A 22,734-nucleotide genomic window follows, 5' to 3' on the forward strand; every position below is an offset into this window, starting at 1 on the left:
CAGGATTCTAGCCCTACCTTTTCATGCGTCCAGCTCCTGACCTAACCTTTTGTCTTTTTCCTTTCTTTGATAGAGAAAAAAGGATATGACTAAGCATTTTGGTGTAGTCCTATGTGTTTTATTTCCCATTAAGAGCCCCAGACTCTTTGTTGCCTAATCAAAGTTCGCTTTTTAAACCTGTGGAGAGGGCACTATGACTAAGCCCCACCATTGTGTACCACCTGTCCCTGACTCCATACACACACTTTCCTGCCACAGACACTCCTGGCTTCCCCCCAGGCCTCCAGGAGTGAATGCAGCCGATCTGGGGCGTGTTCGGAGTACCCTGGGCCCCCTCGGCCCACCTCTGCGTGCTCGGAGAGGGCCGAGTTGTTTGGCTGGCACCGGCCTGCTCCCCGATGCCTAGTACAGCCTGTTACTATGCGGCTAATCGGGGAGATAATCCTTGTAAACCAGTAACTGATAGCCTCGTTCCAGTCTGTGTGCTTCATGATTTTGTTGTGGTTTCTACCCCCCACCCTGCCTTTGCCGCTCTCTAAGCTGCCTCCATCTTGCTAACTAGCTACGGGGGAAAAGAAACGAGCTCGTAGAGCGTCATTGTGCTGCAGTTCCATGCTCAGACGACGAGGTGAAAATGGGCTTGCCACTTCTACTCTAGAATTTCCATTGCCCTCATTTGGTCCCCTCAGGGGAAAAGCAGTGCTTAGTCAGCAGTAGTCAGCAGCCCACATGACTGGTGGGGCGACTGTACGGAGCAGGTCGGTCTTGGTGGCCCTCGGTGGCACAGACCGGCATGTGAGCGTTTGGAGCCCCACCAGAGCCTGGGTTGTAGTAGTGAAATGTCAAGGGAGAAGCAAGCAAGGAACACGTTCCTCTCTGAGGGAGTGTGTCATCACATTTGAAGTGCATTGCATAAGCACGCAAAAACAGAGCTCTGGATGTCGTGAACAAGTTCTGTCAATATGTTTGTTTTCTTCATTTAGGGAATGAAATATATTTGCTCTAAAGACTCCTAGTTGTAGGTGAATATTTTTCTAAGCTCTTAATTCTCCCACTGCCCCCCCCATCCCCCCACCCCCCGCCGTACACACACACACACACACACACACACTCCTCTCACCACCACACATGGACACCTGCAGCAGAGGGTGATTCTCCCTCAGCCTCCACCTGTGCCCGTCAGGCCCATGGTGGAAAAGGAACAAGCTCTGGGACAAGCAGCGTGGCAGGGGCCAGGAACAGAGCCCCTTCTGCACTGAGCCCAGAGCCCAGAGTGCATCACAGCCCTTGTGTTTCTGTCCTCCCTGCAGTTAAGATCCTTCTCTTCTACGTCATATTCTACGGCTGCTTGGCTGGCATCTTCATCGGAACCATCCAGGTGCTGCTGCTCACCATCAGTGAATTTAAGCCCACCTACCAGGACCGAGTGGCCCCACCAGGTAAAATGAGCTGGAGGTAAAATGGGCATTTCCTTCTCGGTGGAGGGAGAAAAATAGAAAACTGTAGACCGAAATGAATGCTGGCGAGAGGAAGCAGGAACTAACTCCTCCCTGCTGCATCGGCATCCCCGACCCGCATTGCAGGCAGAGCTCCCAGGGCCGCAGACGCCTTCTTTGCACAGCTCAGGAAGGAGGGCCATGGGCCCTGGTCCTCGGCTCAGCCTGCCAGTCACGGCTGAGTGGCCATGAGCCAATGCTCCAAGGAAGAGGGTAGGCAGGTGGGGGTTGGTAGGTAGGATCGGTTGGATCATGGCTGGGCTTTTCACGCTTTAATATGCATTTTCCCCACATTTTTAAAAGAAATATAACCCAGATAAATCCTTGTTTAAAAAAAAAGCACCATGACTCTTCTTTTAAAAGACTGATTTATCTTTAGAGAAACTGAACTGGCCAACTGCGTATAGGGAAAGGAGCTGAGGTTCAGGGACCTGTCCCCTCCCACTGGTGACTGGATTTTTCAGTTTGACCTTGAACAAAGTCACAGTGTTCTCAATATGCATACCTGTTTGTTTAATCGGAGTCTTGTTTTGTCTGCTTTATCGGTACCCGTTTAGCAGTTGAATGAACTGTCTTACTTCAGCTTTATAAAATTGGCTGAAGAAAAAGGTTGTGGGATATTGCAAAATGCCACTTGAGTCCCCTGCTGTGATTTTTTGGGGGTGGGGGGGTTGGGTGGCGAGGCCTGCACTGCACCTGTGCATGTCCACACTGATCACTAACCCCAGGGGAGGCCCGGTGCCCACAGGCCTCTTTCCCATTGCCCGAGGAAAAGCCGGGGTAGCTCTTCTAAACTTCAATGCCTGGAGGACCTAGAGAAAGAGGAAGTGTTGTATAACTTCTGGGTTCTCACATTACAGGTGACCTTGAGACTTCTGTTGGGAACATGGCAGTGACTTGTTCCCTCTCCATTTTCCCTGAGCAACATTTTAGTAAACAGCTGTATTTAGGGGACACGCTTGAGGCCTTCCACACGGGCCTGAGCAGCCTGGGTGCAGTACCCCACTGCTGCCTGTCACTGTCACGTCATGCCTGTTTCTCTCTTTTGTGGGAAAGACTTGCAGTTGACAAAACTGTTTGAAATACGGAGGTAGCAGATTTCATCTTAGCCCCAAGTCAAATAAAGCTCTACTGTAAGGGGCAAGCCCAGAATGTTTCTCAATAGTTACATTTTGGTCCATGGCATTTTGGAAGTGGGAAAACAAAAAGCGTAAGTATGTAAAATGGCAAACCTGCTTGATCAAAAATCTACCCTTGCCAGCATTTGTTTCCCAAGAGAGAAGTGGGTCTGTGGCAAGGTTGAAATGCATCCCATGTGCTCAAAGAACCCAGGCTTTAGTGGTTGTAAAGCGTAGCTTGTCTTCTCACACCCTCCTCTGTTTCAGTTTTTATGGTGGCATGTCCGTGCCATCCGTCAGTGCTGACTCACAGTGGCCCGCTGTGGGTTTCTAAGACTGTTTAAGAAATTAGAAAGTCCAGTTTTCTCCAGAGGAGCTTTGAGCAGTTTCGAACTAATGGTCATGTGGATTGTAGCTCAGTGGGCACACCACCACCAGGGCTCCTGATGGTAGCATTAGTAAGTGATAATTTAACCATGGCTAGTCTTCTCCTCCTCCCCCCTCGACCCTAATACAAGCTAGTCTTCGAGTACAATGCTATTGTACACCAGAAGCCCTAAATCACACAAAATGAAACATTTCTTGTAATGTCTCAGATCATAAAAAGGAAACTCATGACTATATGAACTCTGTAGATTCCCATCTTTGTTGAAACGAACCGTTTTCTTTGAAAAAAGAAATAGTCAACATGCTGGGTCCTTTATAGATAAGGATTTAGCAATGCTCTTGCGTGGGCACTTGATTGGCTGAGGTGCCCAGTCCCGTCCAGCACTTTTCCCTCACACCCTCCCCTTTTCCAGTGTCTTCCTAAGAGACAAGTTCTTTGTCCCTATATTTAGGGTCCATGCAGCAGTTGGACTGGCCTGACAAATACTCACTTCTCCAGAGGAATGCTGGTGGCTCATCTTGGAAATATGCACCCCTGTCCTTGAGAGCCTGAGTCACCGGAAAAGTGCTTCCCTCCCCCTTCTGCATCTGTTGCCCCATGCCCTTTATAATTCCTCCTTTGCTTACACCCTCACCCACCTGCCCTGCCTGGGATGCTTTGTGCCTTTCCTAAGAGGCAGTGCATTCATTTACACAGAAGAACATGGGGGCTGAGGAGTGTTGCCTCATTGGATCACCCTTAAAGATCTGAAAAACAAATAACAAGCAGCCAAAAGAACCAGTGCTGTCCAATCTGTTCCGACTCATGGTCACCCAAGTGTATCAGAGGCTCCATGGGACATCCGTGGTTGATTTTTTAAACCTCCCACCATTTAGCTAGCAGCCTCTGAAGACACCCCCTAATTGGACCCTGTTCTCTGCATCTTCCAGAATAAATCTGAAAAATGTGTATGCTTGGGTAGGCAGTAATGACTGTTCTTTCAGTATCTATGCTTAATACATGTGTGGGAGAACACCTTAGTGAGCTTTTGATATAATATCTTGAAGCCTGATTTCCAGGGCTGGGAAAGGGAGAAAATCATAGCATGCGTGGAAGACTTTATATCACATCATTTATAGATCACAGCTACAATTCTTCCTCATAGGGACCTTACAGGACAGAGAACTGGCCCCTAGAGTGTCCAGTGCCCTAAATGTTCAGGGAAGCAGCCTGCAACATCCTTTCCCATGGAACGGCTGGTGGGTTTGAACCACTGGCCTTTTAGTTAGCTGGGAAGTGTTTCACTATTGAGCTACCAGGACTCCTGTGAAGATGTCACACAGAAGGGCTTATTAGTGCTAATTCGAGGCTAATTCGAGGCATCGATACAAATCTGGCCTGACTGGGTTTTGACTGCCCTTTACACACTGGGCCACTTTGTAATTAGATCTCCTCTAAACAACATGTGTGAATGTGGCCAAATTAAGCAGTGGCACTTGTGCGGTGCATTTGAGTCTCTAAATCTAGAATATTAGATTCCCTGATAGGCCAAACGGGAAAGTCCCAGAGGAAGGGCTGAGCTACAAAATGGAAGGGAAATTTAAAGACACATGGATAAATGTGTACCGTTCTTGGCCTTGAGCAACGGTGGCTGTAGGTGCGAATGATACTCCTGACCAAGGGTTGTTGCCATGGCAGCGGAATCTGCCAGCTCTGCCTGGGAAATGGGCTGCAGCCTCGGCTGAGATACCAAGTTGAGTCACATATTAAATTGATATTTTCATAGGTCATTTTATAGGCTGATAATTGGCTACTTCATATTGCCTAGCATAAATATCAAAATAGCCCCAAAGTTCCTAAATACCCAATATAGACTTACAGTAAAATTTCACTGGAGAAGGACATTTGGGAGCGTCTTCCCCACCCAGCCTCCCTAAACCTCAGTGTTCTCATCCACAAAGCGGGAGCAATACTGTGAGTGTTCATTGAGGCCATAAAGATATGAGGATGGCTTAAAAGAATTGCGAAAGAATGGAAATTATGAGAGAGTGAGATTTTCCCTGGGCTTTTTTGAAAGCCACTCTACAGTAAGTAGATGCAGGCATACCCCATTCCACTGCACTTCACAGGCCTGCAGTTTTCACAAGTGCAGGTTGTGGCAACACTGCATTCAGTCTGTCAGTGCCGTTTCCCCCAATAGCACATGCCCATTTTGTGTCTCTGGGTCCCCTTTTGTTAATTTTCAGAATGAATATTTCAGGTGTTTGTATAATGCCGTTTCACCTAATAGAGGAACCGCCACTGTCACAGAGTCGGGTCTGCCTCTGCGGACCAGTAGGACAGAGAAGCCCCGCTGCCCGGGCTTTCCCAAGCCGCAAATCTGCAGAATCCGACGTCTTCGTGTTTTCTCCCCATGGGTGGGTTCTAAGCACTCGTCTTTTGGTTAGTAGCACAGTGCTTACCTCGCCCTGCCACCAGGGATCCCTAAACCACCCCCAACATTCAGGTGACTCACTTAATCACGGTGGCCTGGAACTGCAGCCACAATATCTCTGAGGAATACCTGTACTACTTGGTTAGGAACTAAACTCACAGCACTAACTAAATAAGCGTTTCAGCAATTGACAGCTGCAGCCTAGTGATTTGATCATGCCTCAGGCTGTTAACCTCAGGCTCAGCCGTTGGAAACTATGGCAGTTCTGAGGGAGAAGAAAGATGGGACTTTCTAGGTTCTACCCTGTCCTGTAGGGTCTCTGCGTCAGAGTCGACTCCGTGGCAGCCAGTAATAGGAAGAACACTCTACTTCTTTGCCCACTGAATTAATCACTTGTAGGCTCTGAGCTGTGACTGGTGTGGGCAGCTGTTTTACACCCCTGAGTTTTCATGGAGCTGATTAGGAGAAGTTAGGCTAGGGTAGGAAAGTCTTAAAAAAAAAAATTCCAGGGACAACAGATTGGCTTGCAATCTCTCCCTTTAAAATCCTGTCGCATTAGCAACTGCCAAGCTGTTTGCCATTAGAGGAGACTGCTGGTGAGGTTCTAGGGTGGTCATCAGACCTGGAGGGAGACACGGAGGCTGAGGAGACCTGCGCACGTGCACCTTCCACCGATGCGCACTCTCACGCTCACCAGGCCCTGTCCCTACTGTGACTCTTGTCCCTTGACCTGTGGTCTCACAGGGAAATCTACGCTTCCTCTAACACACTGCTGCCTCCCTAACCCCATAGCTCCTTGAACAAGGAGGAAGGTCGGTGTGTGTCAGTCAGTGAGCACAGGGTCAGTTCCCAGGGTTGTGGGTGGCTTTCCGCTTTGCTCTGTCGTGAAGGCGACTTGGTGCTGTCAGAACTCATTCTAAAAGAGCCCTCTTGGCACCGTGCCTGCTGTAACCAGAATCGGGTAGGGGAAGAGCAGCCAACCACACTGGCACCACCAGCAGTCTGTTTCATCTTGATTGTGAAAGGGAAGTATTTGGACAATCCATTAGGTTACAAGCCAGTGCAAGCCAGATTCCAGCACAATTAAGTCAAGTTCTTGAGCAGCATCACGTCGACCTTAGAATAGCAGTTTTCTTCCCCCTAAATATGTCACATGTATATTTCTCCCTTTCACCCACATTTCAGAGGGCAGATTGGGAACCTTGGCAACAGTGAAGAGGCTGACTAGTACCTGAAAGCTTGGTGGGTCAGACCCACCCCGAGGCCTTGGGGGAGCCTGGCCCCAGATCTGCTGCAGAAAGGTCACAACCTGGCAGGTTCTACTCGGGGTTGGTTGCCCTGAGTTGGAACTGGCCCAGTGGCAGTTAACAACAGCAACCATGGACATACTGGGAGGAGTTGTCTCACAGTGCCAAGAGGTGTCTTTAGAATCCATTGATTCATACCTTAGCAGCTGACTTCCTACCTATAAAGATGCTGTCTGCTTGCTAGCCAGGCCCGATGGCCTCTTACTTTGCTCTCCTCCCAGACCCCCCTGCCCAGGCTCACGGTGTTGTAAAGGACATCCCCAAGTTCTTATTCCCGTGCCTCAGCCTCAGTTGCTGTGGGCCTTCATCAGCTCGCCTACCTGTGGCCCTGCACGCCTGTTCTGATGGCCGGGTTACAACTGGTGATGCTTGCAACACTGGCAGCCTAATGCTTAGTTAGCTCCAAGCTGATCTCCGAAAGCCACAGGAAAAAGAATCATAATTTAGAGGCTGGTTTCAGACGTATAAGCAGAGCACAGAGATCTAATAAGTAGGACCAAATAACAAATCTGGGGATATGATGGTGAGGAGAGAGAGAGAGGCCGGTTGGTAGTTGAAGCTTCAGTTCTGATGCTCTGCTGCCCCCACCCAAGAGCAGTGCTCCGTCCTGGGGCTGGGAGTGGAAAGGGCATCCTCACCTGCAGGCACTGATTTTTGCTGGGCATGGGCTGGTCCATGCAGTGGTAGTTGACCACTGCTTTCAGTCCTGGGAGACCATCGGACCCAGACAAGACTAGAGAGCCGGTTGGGGAGATGGAAGGGAGCCAGGGAAATGCACTATCCAGCAGCTTCCAGACAACATGCATGAATAGACCTCTTCAGAGACCTTGTATAACACGGTGTCTTGTTTCAGGATGTTTGTCACGGAGCAAATGTTTACGTTTTGTCTCTAGGCAAGTCATACCTTGATGTGTTTGCTCTGAATGACGCGCTTGGCTTTGGTTGTTTGTTTTCCCTTTCTGAAGATGATGCCTTTTAAAATTCTTATAGGGATGACAAGCACAGTTTTGAACCATATAAAAGGTCAGAGTTACGTCCTTTATGACAGACACTACATGTTCTTGTGTGGGTACTCTGAAGGAAATAACTCTTGATTGTGCAATTGCAGATAAAAAGCTCCCCCATCAAGGAGAGAATGGCTTTCCACCAGGGCGCCGGCCTTTCGCTTAGACAAGGGAGGGAAGAGCTTCTGTAGATACCCGGATCTAAAGTCCAGCAAGCCTGTGTGTCCGAGACCTTCCAGAGGGCTAGGTTCTGAGGCCTCTGGGAGGGTCTGCGTGTGACCCTGTGAAGAAGAAGGGCATTCATGCAGCTGACTCCTTGCTCCGCCAGCTTCGGAGTCAGGTGAATCAAAAGGCGACCCAATTCAGAAAGCATGTCACAGACGTACCTTCCCCCTTTGCCCCCCAGCATGTCCCGAGGTAAACTGATTCTAATCCTGTACACGCAAAATTAAAAACACACAAAAACCCAGAAATAGTGTAGGTTTTACAACGTGGTACTTCAGAGGTGGAAAAAACACCCTTAAGGACCCACACACAGGGGCATGTGTGTGTGCGCACGCACGCACGCCTGTACGCATGACTGTGTGTGTGCGCACCATCACACTGCCCCAGTTTTAAAAGTGGGCAGTTTTCAGGAGACACGTGCTATGCACGCATTGTGTGTGGCCTAGCTTCTGCAGGCTTCTTTGCCTCCGGAGCCCTTCTCAGTGATGTGGTTACCCTCCTGGAGGTTGCGCCGAAGAGTTTTCAGCGTAGTGATTCGTCAACTGTTGTAAATGACGGGTTCAGGCAGCTGTGCTGTGAGCGGCTTAGGCGTGACAGTTACAAGGTGAAAATGGCTGCCTCCTCGTTTCAAACTTCAGACTCACAAGTAGACTGAGAAACTGGAAACCTGTTAGAACATACACCTCACTGGAGACAAAACACTCAGCTTAGTGAAAAGCTGCTTTCTTTTCTCTCGCCCCGCCTCCCTTGCCGAGGCTGGTCATTTGAGTGTTTTTCTTGTTCCTCAAGAGGTGTGGGCCCAGGGAAAGCACTTGTGTCTCTAAAAACGCCTGTGTGTAACCATTTCCCATTTCTTTGTCATTCACAGCAAGTCTTATAGGAAGTTGGCATAATGAAAACCAAATACTATATTAATTGGATTTAAGTATTTAAAATACTAGGCTTTATTTTGCATATCCAAATTCTCATCCTATTCTTTCAGAAACATTTATTAAAGAGTAAGATGGAAGTGTGAGGCAAAGGGTCCCTTTAGAGGAGAGCTATATGGGGCATCATGTTTGGGCTAATTCAAGGTCAGAAGACTTTAGAGGGAAAAGGTTAGATGTGTTTCCTGGAATGTAGTATGAAACCACAAACCCGAGGTGTGGGGTGTTCTGCCTTTGGCCCCTGGAAGTTTACCGCTGCAGCAAACAAAGCTCGCCATTGTTCAAAGCTAGAACTGTAACAACATTAAGGAGTGGGCGGTGGAGAGAAAGACCAGCTGAGAGTATGCCACCTACTGTGAAAGCAATTTGTAGGAACCCCACTCTGCAAGGGGTAGAATCTGAAGAATTTGAGGGCTCTGTTAGCTGCAAAGTTATCGGTTCAAACCCACCGGCTGCTCCACAGTTGAAAGGTGAGGCTGTTTCGGTAAAGATTACAGTCTCCGAAATCCTATATTGCATTGCTAAGGAGTCACAATTGGGTTAGAGCATGCTATATTTAATGACAAATTTGTATGAGGGCTCAAAGTAGTACAAGTTCCCACCTGTATCTCTCCCTCGTTTTCCTTTCCACTAGTTTGATGACTATAAAGTAACTTGTCTATCGGTTCATGGGCTCTTCATCTGCTTGGGGGCTCTAATCACAGTAAGAAATAGCTTCCTAGGAAGTGAATGGTCTAGCTCTCATCAGAGACACTTCTAATTCAGACTGCCTCGCCCAGAAGAGGCCAGGGGACTGACCTATGGTACCTTCATTGGGCTCAGAAGAAGCAAGGAGGGTGGGGGTCGGGGGTGGGGGCACAGATGGTGGGTGACAGACTGAGATATTCCAGAGGTGTGAGGGAGGAGAGCCCAGGGGCACAGCAGCAGGCCAGGGCCACTTATCTGTGGAGCAGGAAGCTGGACATTAACCCATGTCTGTAAGCATGTGCACGGGCACTCCGTAGATGCAGGTTGCGAGGGAGAAATTGATTGCATGACCTACACCCAAATCATTCATGCTGCTTTTCTGGAAAAGGCATTTGGATCAGAAGCTGAGGGTATCTAGAAAAGAGGATCACTCGGGATTGTGTTAATTACCACCTTCTAAGACCCCCTCAAGGGAGCCGTGGTGGTGTAGTGATTACCTCTTGGGCTGCTCACTGCAAGGTCGGCAGTTTGAAACTACCAGCCACTCTGAGGGAGAAAGACTGGGCTTCTACTCCCATAAACTGTTGGAATCTCGGAATCTCAGGGGGCAGTTCTACGCAGTCCTATCGGGAGTCACTCTGAGTCGCATCAACTTGATGGCAGTGAGTGAGTAAGACCCCTTAGAGACCCCAGAGGGCATCTTTAGCAGACAGAGGGAGGGCTTTCTGGGCCTTAGGAATGGCATCTCATGGCTCCTCCTACCAGGGTGCTCATCACTGAGAATGGATTCAGCAGGCCAGAGATTGGCTCAGATCTCATCGCCGTTTCATGGGATTATTCTTGGTATCTGTTCTGGGCTTGTCAGAACAGAACACGGTTGAGTGTCTTCAAGGGTGTCTCAGTCTACCTTCCTCTAACGTGGTAACATGAAGCACCTTTAAAAGGTTTGTGGAAAACTTGGGAATTAAGAGATACTGAAGTTTCCCCACCAACCTTTGAAGCCCTCTGTACAGACTTGATGGGGCTGAGATCCTGTGTTGTGCTTACCGAAGATAGATACCCGTGTGAAGACATCACTGTTTTTCATGACAACGAATCCCCAGGTCACAAACATCTGCTTTATATTAACCGAAGTTTGCCCTCACCCCGAGACACTGGAATCAAGCTCTCCGAAACAAGTTCTCTGACACCATCACATTTACTTGGTTGCTTGTACAGCGTTTAAATCATTGAACCACCTTTGAGCCAGTGGTTAGCGGTTCTCAACCTGTGGGTCGCGGCCCTTCTGCTGGTCAAAGAACCCTTTCACAGGGGTTGCCCGATTCATAACAGTAGCAAAATGAGAGCTATGAAGTAGCAACGAAAATTTTATGGTTGGAGGGTCACCACAACATGAGGAACTGTATGAAAGGGTCGCAGAATTAGGAAGGTTGAGAACCACTGCTTTGAGCCTTTTCTTACATAAGACCCAGACCCACTGCCACCACGTTGTTTGTAACTCATAGCTAGCCCACATACTTCCCTAGGCTGTAACGCTCTCTCCTGGAGCAGATCTTCCTGTGGTGGAGGAGCCGGTTCGAACCACTGACCCTGAACTTAGCCGGACTACACTTCTCCACCTTCCCCCCAGGGCTCCGTTCATGCACTAAAGTGAGGCTAAATAACTGAATGCACCTGTTCCAGCTTACCTGCGGATTTAATTTATAGAAACACTTGGGAATGAAGTTGGTAACCAGAGACTGACGATATTTCTGATTTTTCCTATCCAGAGACACACGGGCCAGTATGTAAAAGCACTCCCAGTGTGCATGGCAATCAGACCTACTTGAAGTTGGTCCCGTCATTCGGATCTTGAATAATGTAACAAAACACAAGTGCTGACTAATCAGGAATAAGTCTTTGGATAAACTTGAACTTGGCTTTGACCATGGATCCTGGGCCCCTATAGACCCATTAGCGATACCAGCTTGTTAGTAAAGACCTCTGTGAGAGGAGCTGGTGCCTTGAGGTCTGGCATTTGTTTCCTGTAATAGGCAGGGTTATAGTAGACATCCTGGACTTGAAGGAATGGAAAATATGTCTCCAATTTTCCTTGCTCTCTTCCCCACCCCCACCCCCGGGAGGAGCTGAAAAGTAGCCTTAAGAGGGACATGTACACCTGAGTGACCACTAGAAGACATGATAGAGGTGGCCAGTGAAGTCAGGCCAACGAGGAGGCAGCTGAACCCATCTGGTGTGTGTGGGGAGTGGTGAGGGTGAGGGTGAGGGGCCAGACAGACATTGGCACATGTGGCACTCATCTCCCATTATGTGTTTGCTATACCACCCATCCTGCTGACTGGCCACGTTGTGCAAGACTGGACTGGCACCGGGTGGATGTCCCATGGGTCAGCTGGCAGCCATTCCTCCTACCTTCTCCCCCTTCTGGGAGATAAGGTGAAACCTCCCTCTGGTTTCCAACAGCTGCTTACTGTGCCACCCTCTCTACGTTTCTGCTGATCCACCACTGCTAGGATCCTAGGCCTCTCCTCAGTATAGTCTGTTCGGCCCTCCACATCATGTTGGAACACCTGGAAGAGCATTACCCACACTCTGTGTGTGTCTTTTTTTGAGGATATTTTTGTGTGCCCTGTGTGTGGTTTTGGTGTCTTGTTGTAGCCCCGCGGGCTGGAAAGCACCCTTTTCTCTTGCCCTCCGGGTTATTTTCGGAAGATACCCCTTCCTTCCCCTTCCTTCCGAGTTGGCATTAAGAATGTCCACCTGGGAGGAGGGAGGAAAAAACCGAGGAGCTGATACCCAGGGCTCGAGTAGAAAGAAAATGTTTTGAAAAGGATGATGGGAACATATGTGCTTGATATAATGGATGCATGGATTGTTAGAAAAGCTGTAAGAGCCCCCAATAAAATGATTTATTGAATAAATAAAAGGATGTCCACCTGAGTTAAGGCCTTGTTGTATCTCAAACCAAGGACTATCTATCTCTAGTGAGCCAGCATCAGTCAGTTCATGGGGAGTCCTGTCTGTCACAACTCTCAGGCGTAGCGTGGCTGTCACTAACAGCTCCTCACCCCTTCATTCCTTTAGGAGGAATGGGAAATGGGCAATGGGGTTTCCCATGACAAATTCCTTTAGGAGTGACGCTAAGAACCATCTTCAAAGGGCTGGTGTGAAACCTGAGGAGTTTGAGGTGGAGGTGGGGAATTGTCTGCGAGTAATGATGAAGATGAATCTAAGGGGAAGTGGGATTTGCTCACAAAGAATAGATGCTGAACCAAGGCAGACATCGATTATGGGCCCTCATGGGCACCATTTGATAAGTCAAGAACAGACTTGTGAGTTGAAGTACAGAATTGACTTGTGAATTGGAAGGCGGGAGTGGTCACTGCCCATCCCTCCCAGATCCCTCCAACTTCCATGAAAAGACCCAGCCAAGGTTAAAATAGCCAAAGAAATAGCGCCGTGGGCCCTCTTGAGTCTTAGCAAGTGTGGAATGCATTCCTTCACTGGAAATGTATAGAAAGTGCCCTGCCAAAGTGTGCTTGCAACTGTGGGGTGGGGAGTGGGGCGGCTGCACTGCTGACTGCCCTTTTTACAGCTCTGTTTATAGCATTGCTGAAAAGGTCGTCATCTTCGGAGCATTGCAATTCTGGTTCCCCCACTTTACCTGTGACCTTGGGCCAGGCACGACCTTTCTATGCAAACAGTGTTTTCATCCGATAACATGGAGACTAGTGCCCATGATGAGATGCTGCTGTAGAAATGAAACCATTCTAAAGCATAGCCTTTGCTGCTTGGGGACTTAATCTACGTACTTGAGCAGTAATTTCACAAAGGAGACAAGAATTTAACCTTTGCTCTTTGGTCCGGGGAGGAAGCCTGGTGGCATTGTGGTCATGCATCGGGCTGCTGACCGCAGGGCAGCAGTTTGAACCCAGCAGCTTCTCCCTGGAGGAGTGGACTTTCTGCTGCCATGAAGAGTCACAGTCTCGGGAGCTCACTGGACGGTCCTAGTGTCCTACAGGGTCACTGTGAGTCAGAATTGGCTCCGTGGCAGTGGAATGTGGGGGATTGGGGGTTTCTTTTTAGCCAAGTGGGACTGGTTAGCAAAATGTCAGATGTGGAGAATTAGCTTTTGACAGCTTTTTGCTAACGATTTTTTTTTTTTTAACTCTGTCTGCTCTAGGATTAACACAGGTTCCTCAGATCCAAAAAACTGAGATTTCCTTCCGTCCATTAGACCCTAAGAGCTATGAGGCCTACTTGCTGAACATAATTAGGTTCCTGGAAAAGTACAAAGATGTGGCCCAGAAGGATGAAATGATTTTTGAAGATTGTGGCAGTAAGTAGACTCCTTTGCGATATTTGTGGTTGGTTTTCTCTTGCCTTTAATTCTTATTTCCCTTTTCTACTTGCTATTTTTAATGGCTGTGGGGTATTCCTGAAATAATGGAAGACTGAATACTGGCCTTCTTGGGAAGACACATTCTGCTTAGTTTCTTGTTTGGCTTTTTTGAAAAAGGCCCTCAATGGTTTAGATGCAGCGAAATATCGAACTTTACAGACAGACATCCCTGCTTTTTATCACTCAGACCAGTAGGTAGACCACCAGTACAGTTGGCGTCATCTATACCCATTGATTTGGAGAAGAACAACTGCTTGTATTTCCAGAAATCGCCCCATACCCTTCCCAGTGGTACATATAGAAGCAGCCCAGGGCCTTTCTCTCCTAAGAATGACTCATTGGTGTCACCAGCTCTACCTGCACTGGGAGTGGGTAGAGTACACACTATGCACCTGCTTGCAGTGGACCATGACGTGCGCGATGAGGAAGTGGCTGATGACAAGTAAAGAATGGCCCTTCATTTCCTTGAGTCCTTGGGGTGAACACGGACTCCCTCCTTGTTACCTGCGGTGTGAGTCACCCCACCCATGTTTTCAGACCTACCAGATGGTCCTTGTCCAACTCCATTCAAATGTTACTGACTCTGCTTCATCGGACAGACTTTGGCTGGGTCAGAATATGCAGCTAATTGTAATTTTCAAGATATTTGGGGAGAACTTTTTTTTTCTTTTTAAAGAAAGAAATGTTTCACGGCGAATTTCTGTCATTAGAGTTTGAATGTGGTTTCTTCTTACTTGGCAGTTTTTAAAAGACCTGTTTGAAACTAGAATTAACTACTTCATGAGAAGTGGATTAAATTGACCATCTAAAGAAAAAACAGTTAATTTGCAAACTTAAAATGCACCAATTTCCTCCCCGATGATTGTATTTAACATTTAAATTTTAAATCACTGTTCTCTGGCTTGATATAGCATAAATCAACATTGCTAGCCTTAAGATTTTTCAGCTGGACAAATGCTTATAAGAATGCAAATATTTAAAAGGCAAAACCTCAAATCAACAAATAACCTGAGTGAGAGTTTAAAGGCTAGCAACAGCAGTCCGCCCTCGGGATGGCTCACTGTCTAATGTAGTTGGGACTTGGCTCCAAATACATTCCTCCTACACAGAAGTTCCAGTTCTGAAAAAGATGACAGCCCTTTTGTCCCGGTTAGCAAGCTAGGCCATTGCTGACCTGTGTAAATGATGCTACTCTTGTGAAGAGCGATCCCATTGCCTTTTCCTCTAAGTAGCTGAGTAATCCATTATTTAAGCTAGGGAACTAGTCCCAGAGACCAGGTGCTGACGTGCAGATTGTCAAGGGCTCCGAAGCTATTGGTGTGGGGTTATTTATCAGCTAACAATGGCTCTTGGTCCTGGTGGTGCAGTGGTTAAAGCTCTCTGTTACTGACACAAAGGTCAGCAGTTCTAACTTGTCAGCCCCTCACTCCAAGGGAGAAAGTTGCAGCAGTCTGCTTTCTTAAAGATTACAGCTCTGGGATCCCGTGGGGGCATTCTGCTCTGTCCTGCGTCGCACAGTGAGTCAGAATTGCCATGAGGTTTGGTTGGCTCTTGGTGAAATACCTCTTTAATGTCAGTGAAGAGATGTGGATAAAAAAGGAAAACATTCTTCATTCAGACAGCGCATTCAGTGCAGAGTAGCACTGTCTTCAATTGGGCAAGTGTGGCAGGAGATAGAATACCTTTGCCTTTACTCTAACCGTGCTAAGGAATCTGCTGGTCGGGGTGAAGCTGGTGTTTGCATTTTCAGATATGCCCAGTGACTTCAAAGAACGAGGCGAATATAACAACGAGCGCGGAGAGCGGAAAGTCTGCCGCTTCAAGCTTGAGTGGCTGGGAAATTGCTCTGGCATAAACGATGATACTTTCGGCTACAAAGAGGGCAAGCCATGTGTCCTCATCAAGCTCAACCGAGTTCTGGGCTTCAAACCTAAGGCAAGTGATAGTTTAATCGTACAGTTTTGATGAGCCACTTGGGTTTGGTGTGGAGGGCTCTGACATTAGAAGCTGGACACCCTCCAGGTTGAACTTTGATCATGCTTTTGGTGGTGGCCATGACTGCCCTCAAACTGGGGACATGCCGCTGAGCAAACATCTTCCTTTCTAAAATTGGCTCTTTTGTTTATTAATTTTATGTCAACTGCTGTTCATTTGTTTTTACCTGCTTGTCACTCATGAGCAGTATTTCTAAATGAAAATCATTGTATGGATGAAAAGTTTTAGAATACCATTCCTGAGTGCTTTTACTACCACCAAGGGCCACAATGAAAGGCTGAATGGGGTGGAAGGACGCTCCTGTGCTTGGATCGCTTGATGGGCCTTCTAGAGCATGGAATGTATTGTCCAACAGATATTTAACCTGTCCACTTAGAAGAGGGTATAACAGAAAAACTACAAGTACCACTCTGTTATGCTTGCGTCTGATACTCCCATTGCTTGGGGAACACATCATCAAGATAAATTCATTAAGGATAGCAAAAGAGTAAAGTGGTGTAAAGGAGTTGGTATGGCATGGCCAAAGGAAGACAGGGCCTCATCTCTGTCCTCTGAGTCCCTTGCTTTTGATGTTTCTCTTCATGGACGTGGAGTGACATTAGATGTGTCCACAGAGGCACGCAGTCTAGTCTGCTGAGTTGCATATATGTCCCCACATCTATAGTCTGTTAAGCGATGACGTCAGCTACCCCACCCCCCATTCATTCTTTATGGTTTCCACTTGGTCTCTTTCTAGTTTACTCTCCCAACCCAAATCCCCAGCCATTTTGTCATCATCAGTGATTATCCATAGTACCCCATCATCTCAGGCTAGCGGCCTGTCTTCCTCACCTTCTGGGGATAGCTACTGGCATTCCCAGTAGCTTGTTTTACTCTGTTTAGTGAAATTTTAAAAACTTGTTTAAAATATATTTTTAAAGGTAAATACATTACTCTCAGAATATTCTAAAAGCATCCAATCTGGATACACATTTTCGCATATACAAAAACAAATTTCAGTACTACAAGACTAGTCTGTCACCAGTCTAGAGCACTGTCCACTTCCACCAATGTTGATGGGCCTATGTGCACATCACATCTCATGTCAAGATTCACATACGATCTAAGACCCAGAACAAAATCATACCAATGTGAATTTTTGGACGGGGTGTGGGGGGGCAGGGGGCGCAGAATGGAGACCCGAAGCCCATCTGTAGACAATTGGACATCCTCTTACAGAAGGGTTACAAGGAAGAGACGAGCCAGTCAGGGTGCAGTATAGCACTGATGAAACATACAACTTTCCTCTAGTTCTTGAATGCTCCCCCCCAGCCCCCGCCCCACTATCATGACCTCATTTCTACCTTACAAATCTGACTAGACCTGAACATGTGCACTGGTATAGATAAGAGCCCGCAACACAGGGTATTCAGGACAGATCAACCCCTTGGCATCAATAATGAGACTAAAGATAACAGGTGGGGGAGAGAGGGGGAATCGATCACAAGGATTGACATATAACCCCCTCCCAGTGGGATAGACAACAGTAAAGTGGGGGAAGGGAGACAGCGGACAATGTAATATATGAAAATAATAATTTATCAGGGGTTCATGAGGGAGGAAGGGTGGGGGAGGGAGGAAAATGAGCTGATAGCAAGGGCTCAAGTAGAAAGAAAATGCTTTAAAAATGATGGTGGCAACATATATACAAATGTGCTTGACACTATGGATGGATGTATGGATTGTGATGAGAGCTGTATGAGCCCCCAATAAAAGTATTTAATAAATAAAGGGTCATATACGTTACTAATGTGACTAAGCAAGAGACTGTAATGGATTTATCAAAACACCACTGAGGTGGATTCAAGCCAGGGATGCAGGCAAGAAAGCTCTCTGTGTACAGCTCTCTGTGTACTTTACCACAGTGGTCATCTTCAAACTGTACTCTCTGGGGTCCCCTCAGTGGGTTTGGCCCCTGTACCACAGCCTCATTCAGGGCATTGACCCCTTCACCTGTTTCAAACAGTACCTTTACCGATAAGGCTTGGGAACGCTCCTTCACTTGGCAGTACCTCTTCTACTGGTGCGTCAAAGGAAAGCTGATTGGCAACAAGTGCCCTGCTCCATTTATTCATGCTTTAAGAGAAAAGCATAGATTTTTAAACAAAGAAATGTCAAATCAGTTTTCTCTCTGATGAGAATTCTCCCTTTCAGTGTCCTGGAGTAATCACGCTTGTTCTGAGAGTGTTCTTCCAGTGGACTCGTGACCAATGGGTCCTGGTTTGGGTTATACACGAGTTTTCTTTTTCAGACATTTTACAGATTATAGACTGACTAACCAATGTGGTTTTTCTATTTAGCCACCCAAGAATGATTCTCTGGGACCTTACTCAATGATGAAATACAGTCCGTATGTCCTGCCTGTTCACTGCACCGGCAAGGTAAAAAAGGCATTTAAGGTTGCTGGGGGCGGGGGAGGCGGGGCATGGGAGAGGAGAGAATGAGTGTGGTGGTTGTGAGAGGTAAACTATGAATCAAAGAAACACTGCTCCCAGCTATTGGTTCCAGATGGTCGAGTTGTAGTTAGATTGCAGAAACACCAGACAGAAAGACAAATAACAGCACAGATAGACCAGACTCGCTCTGATGCCCGTAAAGATGGTTTTCACTGAATCAGAAACGGAATCATCCTCAGTCACTTGAAACTTGGTCTCCACAGCAGAGGTGAACTAGCCTGTCTCGAACAGGCTTCTTTGGCCCAACTAGTACATTGAAAGGGGGGAGGCCAACATGATTCTTAATGTGAAAGTTCTGCAGGTGTTAGCCTCTGGTTTATGACCCTTTCTCCATACGTGCTGGGCGGGGGAACGGGGAGGGGGGCGGGAGATACTGAGCATATGCTGTTGGCTCTCCTGTCAGATACCAGCCCTGTGCGGCCTGTATCTGGGACAGGTTGAGCTCAGCATATCAGAGGATGGCTGTATGTCCTGCAGTCCATGCTCTGGGTGGTGTGGTGTGTGTGGTGTGTGTGTGTGTGTGTGTGTGTGTGTGTGTAACAGTGATCCAGGATGTGGGCCATTAAAGTACATTTCACTCTGGTTTTCAGCGAGAGGAAGATAAGGAGAAAATTGGCACCGTGGAGTATTTTGGACTGGGCGGCTATGCTGGCTTTCCTCTGCAGTATTATCCCTACTACGGCAAACTCCTGCAGCCCAAGTACTTGCAGCCCCTGCTGGCTGTGCAGTTCACCAACCTCACCATGGACACTGAAATCCGCATAGAGTGTAAGGCGTATGGTGAAAACATTGGGTACAGTGACAAAGACCGTTTTCAGGGACGCTTTGATGTAAAAATTGAAGTTAAGAGCTGATCACAAGCACAAATCTTTCCCACTAGCCATTGAAAACGTTTAAAGATACAAAAACAAAAAAACCTACTAGTCTTGAACAAACTGTCATACGTATGGGACCTACACTTAATCTATACGCTTTACACTAGCTTTCTGCATTTAATAGGTTAGAATGTAAATTTAAAGTGTAGCAATAGCAACAAAATATTTATTCTATGTAAATGACAAAATAAAAATAAAAATTGAGCCTTGGGACGTGCCCATTTTTACTGTAAATGATGATTCCATAACTGACTTGTAGTAAGCAGTGTTTCTGGCCCCTAAGTATTGCTGCCTTGTGTATTTTATTTAGTGTACAGTACCCTAGGTGCATACTCCGGTCCTTTCTCAAGCCATGTTTTAGCGTATCTGTTTGCTACTTTCTGTGAGCAAGGTGTGCTGTCCAAGGTGTAAATACTCAATGGGAATAAAACTGGCATGGTCACTTTTTTTTTTTCCTTTTTTTGGGGGGTGGGGTGGGGTGGGGTTGGCTCTTGGACAAAGATACTGGCCCATCGATGAGCATTTTTAACACACTCCATAGTCTTTTCCTGTGGTGTTAGGTCTTTTTTTTTTTTCCTGGGGTGGGGCGGGTGGGATGGGGTGGGCTGTCATGCGGGAACTGCCCTTTAAATTTACGTGACACTACAATAAAACCACACACACACACACAGGTGATGGGTTGTGTTGTGCTTTGTACTGAATGCTGTCCTGCCATCTCCCTTGTCCTCCAGTACGTTCCGAAGCTGTGTATGAGACCTGGGTGGGCCCATCGCTGCCTGGTGATGGGGCTGCTGATTAATTTGCTTATACATTTTCTTTCCTTTCCTTTCTCTGGAGGCATCACATGCTGGTGCTGTGTCTTTATGAATGTTTTTACCATTTCCACGGTGGAAGAATTTTATATTTATGCAGTTGTACAATTTTTTTTTCTGCAAGAAAAAGTGTAATGTATGAAATAAAAACCAAAGTCACTTGTTTGAAAATAAATCTTTATTTTGAACTTTATAAAAAGCAATGCAGTACCCCATAGACTGGTGTTACATGTTGTCTAAAGTGCAAAATCCATGTTCTAACATATGTAATAATTGCCAGGAGTACAGTGCTCTTGTTGATCTTGTATTCAGTCGGGTTAAAACAATGGACAATAAAAGAATGAACACATTCCTCATGTGCGTGACTGTCTCGTGTCTAGACGTGTCAGTCTGTGCTGTCCTCTGTTCGCTCTGCTAATTATCCAAGATCTTGAAGAAATACTGAACCTGAAAGACAGATGCATGATTCCATTAATTCATATGGAAGCACAGCCTTTGCCACGACATAGGTGGAGAGGTTGGCCAGGAGGAATCTACCAACACTCAGTTGGCAAAACCCAGCCCTCCCCAAGACAACAACCAGGTTCTGAGATAGACTGCACATAGCAGACTTACCAGTGAGGCTTTCGTTTAGTACATGTTTGATTTTAGGATCATCTTGCACTGCTACCCCACCCACTTTAGAAGACAGATTTTGGTTGAAACCAATGGCTGTGGGTTTTGGGGGTTCGTTTGCTTCATTAGTTATGTCTGTTTTTTGTCTTTTTAAAGAAGTTAGTTTTGGTGTGTGTGTGTGTGTTTTAATGAAGTTAGGTTTGAGGGTCTGTAAATTAACAAGGTTCCTGCTTTGCTTGCTGGTTTGCCCAGAGGCCTCATCCACAGTTTAGATTAACCTCATTGGGAAGGAAGACAAAGATCAAGAGGAAAACACAGGTTCATTAAGTTCTTAAAGGGAGCTGAGGATTCAGTATCAGTTTTCCAGAGTCCTAGTTCTGAAAACGGAACTTTGTCACAAAGCCATCACTGCCTGGGCCGAGGCAGCACTCCCTTGTCTTTGGGCCGGGCGGGGCGTGACACAGCTCCTCAGTTGGGGGGCGCTCCCCTTTTATGGAGAGATGGGCATTTCTAGCACCACATACTTAATGCCAAGAGCCAGAAACTGCTTACGTTGTCGCCTTGTTCACATCTATCCTGCAGATCTGTCTCCTGTTTCCTTTAAAAGCATCATTTGAGGCCCCTACTGCTACTGCAGCAAATCTGGATGGCAAGCTGTACCAGAGGAACAAACTCCATCGTACAGCTCACTCTCCCTGCCGTGGAGTCAGTGCTGACTCGGACTCCCAGTGGGATTTTGGGACTTAACTTTACGGGAAAACAAAGCCCCGTCTTTCTCCAGTGCTGTTGGTGGCTTAGAACTGCCAACCATTCGGGTTGTAGCCCAACTCGTAACGACTGCACCAGGAAAAGGTCATGCATGACTCGATGGCTGCAGAGTTCTCACTACATAGAGATCTATAAACTTGAAAGTTCACCTATATTGAGCTGGATTTCTCCAGGAAAAGTAATCAGAGGTATCATTCCAATAAGTGTGTCTGGCTGTGCCGGTTCTTTGTGCAGGGGTGTGAGCGTCTTAAATGTGTGGTTGTGCATAAGAAGGGTCTAAGGAGCATTTATTCGAGTTGGAGGGGAGTTTTCATTTTTGAGGCCGTTCCATGGTTACGACCCAGACAATCCACCACTTCTCACGTTCTGGGTATCTCCTGAACTATTTTATGTGTGCGCATGCACAGGCACATCCAGATGCACCCTCCTGTCTGGTGCCTGTCCTTCAAGATCTTACCTAAATCCAAAGTGCCCAGGACCTCACCAGGCTGGCACAGTAAGAGACTGTGTATTGCATTTAGTGCCAGCTCCTTCCTCAACCTTGATCCTGGGGTTTCCAATCCCACTAGCAGCCGGGAGGTTGTGATTAGTTTCGTTGCCACAGATTATTTGTTGACTGCCTACTCCTGGCCAAGCACTCGTTCAAGCGTTACAGATAGCCCCGCATGAACAAAATAGACAAAGTCCTGCCTTTTCTGCAGTTCACAATTTACTGTTAAGTGCTTGCATGTTCCTGTCACTTCCTTTCATACATTTACCACATCTCTCATCTGGGATGATCAGGTAACTCTTTAATTAGATACACATTTCCTGGGTCGAGAGAAAGTACAATTTACCTCCTTTGGGGTTTTCTTATCAGCCCTCAAAAGGTTTTCCTACAAGGACAGTCAGTCAGAATACTCGACTCCTCACAATCTAACCAAGGGAATGCATTTTTCAAAGGTGGTTGTCGCTTTTGTTGTCAGAAGCCATCTAATCAGTTCCCACCCAGTGTCCCTGTGCACACCGGAATGAAGCACTGCTAGTGCTGCACCCTCGCACAACTGTTCATTCTAATGGTCTCTTCTGTAGGGCCTTCTGTCCTGCGTTTCATATGCCCTCAAACAGAGAAACACAACAAAAACTCAAGAAGGCTACCCACAATGACAAGATACAACAGATAAACCTCAATATGAAAAAAACTCAGAAAATATTAAAAGTCAGATCAA

The 22,734-nt window shown here is 47.0% G+C and overlaps 2 protein-coding genes across 2 annotated transcripts in view; one reads left to right on the plus strand and one right to left on the minus strand.

Moving 5' to 3' along the window:
• The first annotated feature begins 729 nt into the window (after nucleotides 1–729).
• Nucleotides 730–19,773, plus strand: ATP1B1 (ATPase Na+/K+ transporting subunit beta 1). Its single transcript, XM_045297956.1, has 6 exons — nucleotides 730–795; nucleotides 1,184–1,439; nucleotides 13,748–13,903; nucleotides 15,717–15,901; nucleotides 18,301–18,381; nucleotides 19,047–19,773. The coding sequence occupies exons 1-6, from the start codon at nucleotides 730–732 to the stop codon at nucleotides 19,308–19,310; spliced, it is 1,008 nt and encodes a 335-aa protein (XP_045153891.1). The 3' UTR covers nucleotides 19,311–19,773.
• A 530-nt stretch (nucleotides 19,774–20,303) lies between these two features.
• The window catches only part of NME7 (NME/NM23 family member 7), a 259,766-nt gene continuing 257,335 nt past the window's right edge, over nucleotides 20,304–22,734 (minus strand). The window contains exon 11 of the mRNA XM_030887764.2: nucleotides 20,304–20,590. Within this exon, the coding sequence (XP_030743624.1) occupies nucleotides 20,558–20,590 (33 nt within the window). The 3' untranslated portion in view covers nucleotides 20,304–20,557. The remainder of the gene's footprint in view (nucleotides 20,591–22,734) is intronic.

The sequence above is a fragment of the Echinops telfairi genome, unplaced genomic scaffold (genome assembly GCF_000313985.2).
Source record: "Echinops telfairi isolate 266 unplaced genomic scaffold, ASM31398v2 ScPeMD7_7424;HRSCAF=8462, whole genome shotgun sequence".
NCBI classification, from domain to species: Eukaryota; Metazoa; Chordata; class Mammalia; order Afrosoricida; family Tenrecidae; genus Echinops; species Echinops telfairi.